Below are 12,920 nucleotides of genomic sequence, written 5' to 3' on the forward strand. Positions count from 1 at the left end.
TCAAAGGTTAGCTTTGTTTGTGAGGGATAGTAACAGGTTTAAAGCTAATTTTAGATTGGAAAAAAATCCCTGCAGCTGAAGTCACCCCGCTTACCTGTAAATATACAAGGACATGCTGTGTAGGCATCCAGATCCAGGAGAAATCTTCGCTCCCTGAATGCCTGTCCCCTTCTTGTCTCTGAACTTCCAGCCTGCAATGGTTTACAGCTTTAGGTCTTCAGGCAGAACAGCTGTACAGATAGTCTGATAGGGACATGCCTCCTTCTTCCTCATCCCATGGAGAAAAGCTCTTTCATTGATAATACTGCCTGTAACATGATCTGTGAATGGGGGGAGGTCTGATCAGTCACAGGATTCTCTCCCCCATTCACAGATTGTGTTAAAAGCACTGTAATCAATTAAGTAACTTTTTTTCATTAGAGGAGGAGAAAGAGAGAATGTGTCAAGTCATCTGTACTGCTGTTCTGCCTGAAGACCCAAAGCTGTAACGAGGGCCATACTTCATTCTTTATTACAGGCAGGGGCAGACTGACAACTCAGGGGGTCCCCGGGCAATAGGGGATCATGGGGCCCCTGTATCCTTGCCCAAACTAAAAAAAGCCTATGAAAAAGGTACCAGGGGCATCTCATGGGGCCCCATACTGACCCTGGGCACTCGGGCAGTGCCCGAGTTTCCAAATGATCAGTCCACCCCTGACTTCAGGTAAGTTATTTGACTAAAGCTGTAGGATTTTTTTTAAGCAGAGTTCCATTCAAAAGTGGAAGCTCCGCTTATTTTGCCTCCTCCCCCACTTCCACTGCCATATTTGGCACCTTTGGGGGGGGGTAGCGGGCACCTGGTGTTGACAGCTCAGTTCACCGCGGCAAAGTGAGCCAGACGTTTGGCCCCCTCCTCCCTCCTGCAGTCTCCTGGGAACTTTCACAGGTCCCAGGAGACTGCCAGACCAATCAGGAGGTGCAGCACGACTCGAGCATGCTCAGTGGGCACCAGGCTGTGAGGCTGCAAGCTGACACAACCTGGTGCCCACAGTAGAGATGCCGGCGCCGTGAAGGACAGAAGGAGAGAAGGGACTGTGAGGGTGAGTATATCGCTGGACAGGTAAGTGTGTGTTTATTAAAAGTCAGCAGCTACAGTTTTTGTAGCTGCTGATTTTTATTAAACACAAAAACGTCTGGAACTCCACTTCAGGCTAAACGTTAGCCTTAAGCTGAATAAACAGATTAATTCTGAACTTCAGGGTGATACTGGCGATTGGAATTGTATGGTCAGTCTGGTCTACCAGAGAACTATAGGATCCAGCTGGCGTTTGGATAGCCAGGCAATCATTGGAGCTATGGGTGTCATGGAGCCATTGTGAACTAGAAGGATGACTGAAGAGTGATGCTATTGGGGCTTAACATTGTATATGCTATAGTGGAGAGAGGTTTGTATACTACTGGGGCTGAAAATGTTCAGGGGGGTGTATATACTTTTCGGACTAAATATGTTCATTTTGCCACAGTAACAAACACAAATACATCTATTACATTGCAGTCATTTGTTGATAAAAGCAGAAGTAGAATGTAAAGAACCATACCACACATGCCAAATGTATTAGATGGTAAACAAAGTTCATTCAGCAAAAGCATTTGGATGGAGCAGGAAAGGATTAGATCCTCTGCTGTTTTTTTTCCATCTGAGTCTATACTGAGAAGATTACCATTTACTTCCTGTTAAGACATTGTAATTGATCCCCAACTGAGCCTTTGTTCTTTTCAGTTGTTCCTATCTTACTCTATTACCAACAAATTTTTTTAGCAAAACAGATTAACAGTTTAATATAAAAGCAAAAAAGCTGAATTGTTCGAGTACATCTAGCTGAATACCGAATAGGGCAAAGTCATATCTACTTCTATAGTCATACTGAAACACAAAACTACTGTAGCACTTTTGAGGTCTAATGCAGAGACAATTTACCCTTGTTCTCAAATTTTCATAATGTGTTCTTAGCTGAATTTGTCTTTAATACTACTCAAAATACAATGTTCACTCACCTGTAGTAGTGATGGGTGTTGTAGTGGTAGCTGTAGTTGTTTCAGTAGTGGTTGTTGGGGTAGGCATAGTGGTGGTAGTAGGAGAGATAGTAGTGATGGGTGTTGTAGTGGCAACTGTAGTTGTTTCAGTAGTGGTTGTTGTAGTAGGCATAGTGGTGGTAGTAGGAGAAGTAGTAGTGATGGGTGTTGTAGTGGTAGCTGTAGTTGTTTCAGTAGTAGTTGTTGTAGTAGGCATAGTGGTGGTAGTAGGAGAAGTAGTAGTGATGGGTGTTGTAGTGGTAGCTGTAGTTGTTTCAGTAGTGGTAGTTGTAGTAGGCATAGTGGTGGTAGTAGGAGAGATAGTAGTGATGGGTGTTGTAGTGGTAACTGTAGTTGTTTCAGTAGTGGTTGTTGGGGTAGTAGACATTGTGGTGGTAGTAGGAGAAGTAGTGGTGATGGGTGTTGTAGTGGTAACTGTAGTTGTTTCAGTAGTGGTTGTTGGGGTAGTAGACATTGTGGTGGTAGTAGGAGAAGTAGTGGTGATGGGTGTTGTAGTGGTAACTGTAGTTGTTTCAGTAGTGGTTGTTGGGGTAGTAGACATTGTGGTGGTAGTAGGAGAAGTAGTAGTGATGGGTGTTGTAGTGGTAGCTGTAGTTATTTCAGTAGTGGTTGTTGTAGTAGGCATAGTGGTGGTAGTAGGAGAAGTAGTAGTGATGGGTGTTGTAGTGGCAACTGTAGTTGTTTCAGTAGTGGTTGTTGGGGTTGTAGAAATTGTGGTGGTAGTAGGAGAAGTAGTAGTGATGGGTGTTGTAGTGGTAGCTGTAGTTGTTTCAGTAGTGGTTGTTGTGGTAGTAGGCATAGTGGTGGTAGTAGGAGAGGTAGTAGTGATGGGTGTTGTAGTGGTAACTGTAGTTGTTTCAGTAGTAGTTGTTGTAGTAGGCATAGTGGTGGTAGTAGGAGAAGTAGTAGTGATGGGTGTTGTAGTGGTAGCTGTAGTTGTTTCAGTAGTGGTTGTTGGGGTAGTAGACATAGTGGTGGAAGTAGGAGAGGTAGTAGTGATAGGTGTTGTAGTGGCAACTGTAGTTGTTTCACTAGTGGTTGTTGGGGTAGTAGACATTGTGGTGGTAGTAGGAGAGGTAGTAGTGATGGGTGTTGTAGTGGTAGCTGTAGTTGTTTCAGTAGTGGTTGTTGGGGTAGTAGTCAAAGTGGTGGTAGTAGGAGAGGTAGTAGTGATTGGTGTTGTGGTAACTGTAGTTGTTTCAGTAGTGGTTGTTGGGGTAGTAGTCAAAGTGGTGGTAGTAGGAGAGGTAGTAGTGATGGGTGTTGTAGTGGTAACTGTAGTTGTTTCAGTAGTGGTTATTGGGGTAGTAGACATAGTGGTGGTAGTAGGAGGGGTAGTAGTGATGGGTGTTGTAGTGGTAGCTGTAGTTGTTTCAGTAGTGGTTGTTGGGGTAGTAGTCAAAGTGGTGGTAGTAGGAGAGGTAGTAGTGATTGGTGTTGTAGTGGTAACTGTAGTTGTTTCAGTAGTGGTTGTTGGGGTAGTAGACATAGTGGTAGTAGTAGGAGAGGTAGTAGTGATGGGTGTTGTAGTGGTAACTGTAGTTGTTTCAGTAGTGGTTGTTGTGGTAGTAGGCATAGTGGTGGTAGCAGGCGGGGTAGTAGTGGCACATTCATAGTCACAGCAAGTCACTCGGATCATATAGTCGAAGCACTTCTGCCATAGTCTGTCACCAAGATTCTGCTCACTGTTCTTGCAGATAAGACCATTAGATACGTTGCAGTGAACATTTTGTTTCAAATCCTTCAAGGAGACATCAGGGGCATTGACCGCTCTGCAATCAATCTGCTCAGGCACATTGCAGAATCCATAATGTTTTCTGATCTCTTCGTATGTTTCATAATCACCACTGTCCAACTCTTCTCCTGGCTTGTTGACATTAAACCACTGCGTCCATTGGCATACCTTTTCATAGGAACAAGCTGTGCAGAACAAAAAAATACACAGGTCATTTAGAGAAGCTATTTAAAACATATACAGTATTTGGTTGTCACAAATTCTCCTATAATTTCTTCAGGTGGTGACATACACAGGATAACAGACTCTCTCCTGACTCATGTGACAACACTGGGTGCCAAAGCAGCGAATTACCCAGCACCGATACTGTCATGTGAGAGAAAAGAAGGTGAGAGTGGGTATTAGCAGTTGTGGGCAGCTGCAATTAAAGTTGTGTTTCATGGGTATAAAAGAACAGTGGTCTGCAAACTACGGCCCTGGGGCCGGATGTGGCCCTTAGCCTGCTTTTATCTGGCCCTTATTCCCCCCACTGTCAGCAACAGTGAGGCATAGTTCCTGACACTGACAATGGGGCCATATTCCTTCCACTCACACCAATGATGGGACACTATTCCTCCCACTCACACCAATGATGGGGCACTATTCCTCCCACTCACACCAATGATGGGGCACTATTCCTCCCACTCACACCAATGATGGGACACTATTTCTTCTACTCACACCAATGATGGGGCACTATTCCTCCCACTCACACCAATGATGGGGCACTATTTCTTTTACTCACACCAATGATGGGTCACTATTCCTCCCACTGACAGCAATGATGGGGCACTATTCCTCCAACTGATACCAATGATGCGGCACTATTCCTCCCACTGATAACAATGATGGGCATTACTTCTTCCACTGATACCAATGATGGGGCACTATTCCTCCCACTGATAACAATGATGGGCATTACTTCTTCCACTGATACCAATGATGAGGCACTATTCCTCCCACTGATAATAATGATGGGCACTACTTCTTCCACTGATACCAATGATGGGGCACTATTCCTCCCACTGATAACAATGATGGGGCACTATTCCTCCCACTGATACCAATGATGGGGTACTATTCCTCCCACTGATATCAATGATGGGTCACTATTCCTTCCACTGATAACAATGATGGGGCACTATTCCTCCCACTGATACCAATGATGGGGCACTATTCCTCCCACTGATACCAATGATGGGGCACTATTTCTTCCACTGAAAACAATGATGGGGCACTATTCCTAACACTGACAGCAATGATGGGGCACTATTCCTCCCACTGATACCAATGATGGGGCACTATTCCTCCCACTGATAACAATGATGGGGCTCTATTCCTTCCACTGATAACAATGATGGGGTACTATTCCTTCCACTGATAACAATGATGGGGCACTATTCCACCCACTGATAACAATGATTGGACACTATTCCTCCCACTGATAACAATGATGGGGCTCTATTCCTCCCACTGATAACAATGATGGGGCACTATTCCTCCCACTGATACCAATGATGGGGCTCTATTCCTTCCACTGATAACAATGATGGGGCACTATTCCTCCCACTGATAACAATGATGGGGCACTATTCCTCCCACTGATACCAATGATGGGGCTCTATTCCTTCCACTGATAACAATGATGGGGCACTATTCCTACCACTGACAGCAATGATGGGGCACTATTCCTCCCACTGATACCAATGATGGGGCACTATTTCTCCCACTGATACCAATGATGGGGCTCTATTTCTCCCACTGATAACTATGATGGGGCACTATTCCTCCCACTGATACCAATGATGGAGCTCTATTCCTTCCACTGATAACATTGATGGGGCACTATTCCTACCACTGATAGCAATGATGGGGCACTATTCCTCCCACTGATACCAATGATGGGGCACTATTTCTCCCACTGATACCAATGATGGGGCACTATTCCTCCCACTGATACCAATGATGGAGCTCTATTCCTTCCACTGATAACAATGATGGGGCACTATTCCTACCACTGACAGCAATGATGGGGCACTATTCCTCCCACTGATACCAATGATGTAGCACTATTTCCCCCACTGATACCAATGATGGGGCACTATTTCTTCCACTGATACCAATGATGGGGCACTATTTCTCCCACTGATACCAATGATGGGGCTCTATTCCTCTCACTGATACCGATGATGAGGCACTATTCCTTCCACTGATACCAATAATAGGGCACTATTTCTCCCACTGATACCAATGATTGGGCACTATTCCTACCACTGACAGTAATGATGGAGCACTATTCCTCCCACTGATACCAATGATGGGGCACTATTCCTACCACAGATACCAATGATGAGGCACTATTCCTTCCACTGATACCAATAATGGGGCATTATTTCTTCCACTGATACCAATGATGGGGCTCTATTCCTCCCACTGATAACAATGATGGGACACTATTCCTACCACAGATACCAATGATGAGGCTCTATTCCTACCACAGATACTAATGATGGGGCACTATTCCTTCCACTGATACAAATAATGGGGCACTATTTCTCCCACTGATACCAATGATGGGGCTCTATTCCTTCCACTGATACCAATGATGGGGCACTATTCCTTCCACTGATACCAATGATGGGGCACTATTTCTTCCACTGATACCAATGATGGGGCACTATTTCTCCCACTGATACCAATGATGGGGCACTATTCCTACCACTGACAGCAATGATGGGGCACTATTCCTCCCACTGATACCAATGATGGGGCACTATTTCTCCCACTGATACCAATGAAGGGGCACTATTTCTCCCACTGATACCAATGATGGGGCTCTATTCCTCCCACTGATACCAATGATGGGGCACTATTGCTTCCACTGATACCAATGATGGGGCTCTATTCCTCCCACTGATACCAATGATGGGGCACTATTCCTCCCACTGATACCAATGATGGGGCACTATTTCTCCCACTGATACCAATGATGGGGCACTATTCCTCCCACTGATACCAATGATGGAGCTCTATTCCTTCCACTGATAACAATGATGGGGCACTATTCCTACCACTGACAGCAATGATGGGGCACTATTCCTCCCACTGATACCAATGATGTAGCACTATTTCCCCCACTGATACCAATGATGGGGCACTATTTCTTCCACTGATACCAATGATGGGGCTCTATTCCTCTCACTGATACCGATGATGAGGCACTATTCCTACCACTGACAGTAATGATGGGGCACTATTCCCCCCACTGATACCAATGATGGGGCACTATTCCTACCACAGATACCAATGATGAGGCACTATTCCTTCCACTGATACCAATAATGGGGCATTATTTCTTCCACTGATACCAATGATGGGGCTCTATTCCTCCCACTGATAACAATGATGGGACACTATTCCTCCCACTGATACCAATGATGGGGCACTATTCCTACCACAGATACCAATGATGAGGCTCTATTCCTACCACAGATACCAATGATGGGGCACTATTCCTTCCACTGATACAAATAATGGGGCACTATTTCTCCCACTGATACCAATGATGGGGCTCTATTCCTCCCACTGATAACAATGATGGGGCACTATTCCTCCCACTGATACCAATGATGGGGCACTATTTCTTCCACTGATACCAATGATGGGGCACTATTTCTCCCACTGATACCAATGATGGGGCACTATTCCTACCACTGACAGCAATGATGGGGCACTATTCCTCCCACTGATACCAATGATGGGGCACTATTTCTCCCACTGATACCAATGAAGGGGCACTATTTCTCCCACTGATACCAATGATGGGGCTCTATTCCTCCCACTGATACCAATGATGGGGCACTATTGCTTCCACTGATACCAATGATGGGGCTCTATTCCTCCCACTGATACCAATGATGGGGCACTATTCCTACCACTGACAGCAATGATGGGGCACTATTCCTCCCACTGATACCAATGATGGGGCACTATTTCTCCCACTGATACCAATGATGGGGCACTATTTCTCCCACTGACACCAATGATGGGGCACTATTCCTCCCACTGATACCAATGATGGGGCACTATTCCTCCCACTGATACCAATGATGGGGCACTATTCCTCCCACTGATACCAATGATGGGGCACTATTCCTCCCACTGACAGCAATGATGGGGCACTATTCCTCCCACTGATACCAATGATGGGGCACTATTCCTCCCATTGATACCAATAATGGGAAACTATTCCCCCTAATACCGTCTTCTGCTTGATCTGGTCACAGTCCAGCCCAGCTAAAGTTTGAAGAACAGTGAACTGGCCCTCCATTTAGAAAGTTTGGAGGCCCCTGTTATAGAATATGAATACTCTACATTAAAAATAGAGTGTATGTGATTCAGCTAAATAGCCAGGAGATGGATATTTAGGGAAATCCTGGCTTTGTAACTTAGAGGATTGCAGTCTGCTGCTATTGTCAGACTGTAAGCCTCTGAGCAAGGATTCTGATAGTAAAGCTAGCCATACATGTATAGATTTTCATTCAAGAATTTTTGTTTCAAGAATATTTGTTTGATTTTCTAATCGTTCATGGGGTCTAGTCGATGTTCTTTTCTACAGCAGTGATGGGAAAATTCGCAGGGGCAGGAAGGAAAACTTTTCTCGATCTAATGAATTTTCCACTAGTGTATGTGGTTATCGTTCAGATATTACATTTGTTTTACAATCAAATGTTACAAACAAAAGACAATTTTCAAACTACATTCGTCCAGTCATCGAATGTTCAAAGACCTTTCTTACGAATATATTCATCATCTGAATATCTACATATGCATGGCCAGTTTAACTCTGTTATTTTTTTCAACTTCCTTTAATAGACCAAGCTGTCCAGCAAACAGGGCCGGACCTAGCCTGTCTGATGTGGGGGCGCAGTAAAAAATGTCAGGGGGCAGGAGGGCAGAGGACAGGGGTCACTGCTGGCAGGGCAGTAGACAGGGGTCACTGATGCAAGGCAGAGGACAGGGGCACAGATCTTTCTCCCATCCCTGCACTGCATACAGCCTGGGCACAGTCAGCAGAGCTCCTCCTCCACACACAATGCATAACTGAGATCAGTATAGTGTCAGTCAAGGACAGTATAGTGTCAGTCAATGACAGTATAGTGTCAGGCAAGGACAGTATAGTGTCAGTCAAGGACAGCATAGTGTCAGTCAAGGACAGCATAGTGTCAGTCAAGGACAGTATAGTGTCAGGCAAGGACAGTATAGTTTCAGGAAAGGACAGTATAGTGTCAGGCAAGGACAGTATAGTGTCAGACAAGGACAGTATAGTGTCAGACAAGGACAGTATATTGTCAGGCAAGGACAGATTTAGTTTCAGGAAAGGACAGTATAGCGTCAGGAAAGGACAGTATAGCGTCAGGAAAGGACAGTATAGCGTCAGGAAAGGACAGTATAGCGTCTGTCAAGGACAGTATAGCGTCTGTCAAGGACAGTATAGCGTCTGTCAAGGACAGTATAGCGTCAGGAAAGGACAGTATAGCGTCAGACAAGGACAGTATAGTGTCAGTCAAGGACAGTATAGTGTCAGGCAAGGACAGTATAGTGTCAGGAAAGGACAGTATAGTGTCAGGAAAGGACAGTATAGTGTCAGGCAAGGACACTATAGTGTCAGGCAAGGACAGTATAGTGTCAGGCAAGGACAGTATAGTGTCAGGAAAGGACAGTATAGTGTCAGGAAAGAACAGTATAGTGTCAGGCAAGGACAGTATAGTGTCAGACAAGGACACTATAGTGTCAGTCAAGGACACTATAGCGTCAGACAAGGACAGTATAGTTTCAGGAAAGGACAGTATAGTGTCAGACAAGGACAGTATAGTGTCAGGCAAGGACAGTATAGTTTCAGGAAAGGACAGTATAGTGTCAGACAAGGACAGTATAGTGTCAGACAAGGACAGTATAGTGTCAGGAAAGGACAGTATAGTGTCAGACAAGGACAGTATAGTTTTAGGAAAGGACAGTATAGTGTCAGGCAAGGACAGTATAGTTTCAGGAAAGGACAGTATAGTGTCAGACAAGGACAGTATATTGTCAGGCAAGGACAGATTTAGTTTCAGGAAAGGACAGTATAGTGTCAGGAAAGGACAGTATAGTTTCAGGAAAGGACAGTATAGTGTCAGGAAAGAACAGTATAGTGTCAGGCAAGGACAGTATAGTGTCAGACAAGGACACTATAGCGTCAGTCAAGGACACTATAGCGTCAGGCAAGGACAGTATAGCGTCAGTCAAGGACACTATAGTGTCAGTCAAGGACACTATAGTGTCAGTCAAGGACAGTATAGCGTCAGAAAAGGACAGTATAGAGTCAGTCAAGGACAGTATAGCGTCTGTCAAGGACAGTATAGCGTCAGGAAAGGGCAGTATAGCGTCAGACAAGGACAGTATAGCGTCAGGCAAGGACAGTATAGTGTCAGGCAAGGAGAGTATAGTGTCAGGAAAGGACAGTATAGTGTCAGGCAAGGACAGTATAGTGTCAGACAAGAACAGTATAGTTTCAGGAAAGGACAGTATAGTGTCAGACAAGGACAGTATAGTGTCAGGCAAGGACAGTATAGTGTCAGGAAAGGACAGTATAGTGTCAGGCAAGGACACTATAGTGTCAGGCAAGGACAGTATAGTGTCAGACAAGGACACTATAGTGTCAGTCAAGGACACTATAGCGTCAGGCAAGGACAGTATAGCGTCAGTCAAGGACACTATAGCGTCAGTCAAGGACAGTATATTGTCAGGCAAGGACAGATTTAGTTTCAGGAAAGGACAGTATAGTGTCAGGAAAGGACAGTATAGTTTCAGGAAAGGACAGTATAGTGTCAGGAAAGAACAGTATAGTGTCAGGCAAGGACAGTATAGTGTCAGACAAGGACACTATAGTGTAAGTCAAGGACACTATAGCGTCAGGCAAGGACACTATAGCGTCAGGCAAGGACAGTATAGCGTCAGCCAAGGACACTATAGTGTCAGTCAAGGACAGTATAGCGTCAGAAAAGGACAGTATAGAGTCAGTCAATGACAGTATAGTGTCAGGAAAGGACAGTATAGCGTCTGTCAAGGACAGTATAGCGTCAGGAAAGAACAGTATAGTGTCAGGCAAGGACAGTATAGTGTCAGACAAGGACACTATAGTGTCAGTCAAGGACACTATAGCGTCAGACAAGGACAGTATAGTTTCAGGAAAGGACAGTATAGTGTCAGACAAGGACAGTATAGTGTCAGGCAAGGACAGTATAGTTTCAGGAAAGGACAGTATAGTGTCAGACAAGGACAGTATAGTGTCAGACAAGGACAGTATAGTGTCAGGAAAGGACAGTATAGTGTCAGACAAGGACAGTATAGTTTTAGGAAAGGACAGTATAGTGTCAGGCAAGGACAGTATAGTTTCAGGAAAGGACAGTATAGTGTCAGACAAGGACAGTATATTGTCAGGCAAGGACAGATTTAGTTTCAGGAAAGGACAGTATAGTGTCAGGAAAGGACAGTATAGTTTCAGGAAAGGACAGTATAGTGTCAGGAAAGAACAGTATAGTGTCAGGCAAGGACAGTATAGTGTCAGACAAGGACACTATAGCGTCAGTCAAGGACACTATAGCGTCAGGCAAGGACAGTATAGCGTCAGTCAAGGACACTATAGTGTCAGTCAAGGACACTATAGTGTCAGTCAAGGACAGTATAGCGTCAGAAAAGGACAGTATAGAGTCAGTCAAGGACAGTATAGCGTCTGTCAAGGACAGTATAGCGTCAGGAAAGGGCAGTATAGCGTCAGACAAGGACAGTATAGCGTCAGGCAAGGACAGTATAGTGTCAGGCAAGGAGAGTATAGTGTCAGGAAAGGACAGTATAGTGTCAGGCAAGGACAGTATAGTGTCAGACAAGAACAGTATAGTTTCAGGAAAGGACAGTATAGTGTCAGACAAGGACAGTATAGTGTCAGACAAGGACAGTATAGTGTCAGGCAAGGACAGTATAGTGTCAGGAAAGGACAGTATAGTGTCAGGCAAGGACACTATAGTGTCAGGCAAGGACAGTATAGTGTCAGACAAGGACACTATAGTGTCAGTCAAGGACACTATAGCGTCAGGCAAGGACAGTATAGCGTCAGTCAAGGACACTATAGCGTCAGTCAAGGACAGTATATTGTCAGGCAAGGACAGATTTAGTTTCAGGAAAGGACAGTATAGTGTCAGGAAAGGACAGTATAGTTTCAGGAAAGGACAGTATAGTGTCAGGAAAGAACAGTATAGTGTCAGGCAAGGACAGTATAGTGTCAGACAAGGACACTATAGTGTCAGTCAAGGACACTATAGCGTCAGGCAAGGACACTATAGCGTCAGGCAAGGACAGTATAGCGTCAGCCAAGGACACTATAGTGTCAGTCAAGGACAGTATAGCGTCAGAAAAGGACAGTATAGAGTCAGTCAATGACAGTATAGTGTCAGGAAAGGACAGTATAGCGTCTGTCAAGGACAGTATAGCGTCAGGAAAGGGCAGAATAGCATCAGACAAGGACAGTATAGCGTCAGGCAAGGACAGTATAGTGTCAGGCAAGGACAGTATAGTTTCAGGAAAGGACAGTATAGTTTCAGGAAAGGACAGTATAGTGTCAGTCAAGGACAGTATAGTTTCAGGAAAGGACAGTATAGTGTCAGGAAAGGACAGTATAGTGTCAGACAAGGACAGTATAGTGTCAGGCAAGGACAGTATAGTGTCAGACAAGGACAGTATAGTTTCAGGAAAGGACAGTATAGTGTCAGACAAGGACAGTATAGTATCAGACAAGGACAGTATAGTGTCAGACAAGGACAGTACAGTGTCAGGAAAGGACAGTATAGTGTCAGGCAAGGACAGTATAGTGTCAGACAAGAACAGTATAGTTTCAGGAAAGGACAGTATAGTGTCAGACAAGGACAGTATTGTGTCAGGCAAGGACAGTATAGTGTCAGGAAAGGATAGTATAGTGTCAGACAAGGACAGTATAGTGTCAGACAAGGACAGTATAGTGTCAGGAAAGGACAGTATAGTG

At 44.7% G+C, this 12,920-nt stretch overlaps 1 protein-coding gene across 1 annotated transcript in view; it reads right to left on the minus strand.

Annotated features, from left to right (window-relative positions):
- LOC149445621 (mucin-5AC-like) overlaps window positions 1–12,920 on the minus strand; it is a 173,919-nt gene that overhangs the window by 86,720 nt on the left and 74,279 nt on the right. The window contains exon 30 of the mRNA XM_089653506.1: window positions 2,194–3,993. Within this exon, the coding sequence (XP_089509632.1) occupies window positions 2,194–3,993 (1,800 nt within the window). The remainder of the gene's footprint in view (window positions 1–2,193; window positions 3,994–12,920) is intronic.

This window comes from Staurois parvus, unplaced genomic scaffold (assembly GCF_062004578.1).
Source record: "Staurois parvus isolate SC_StPar_1 unplaced genomic scaffold, SC_StPar_1.0 ptg000715l, whole genome shotgun sequence".
NCBI lineage: Eukaryota > Metazoa > Chordata > Amphibia > Anura > Ranidae > Staurois > Staurois parvus.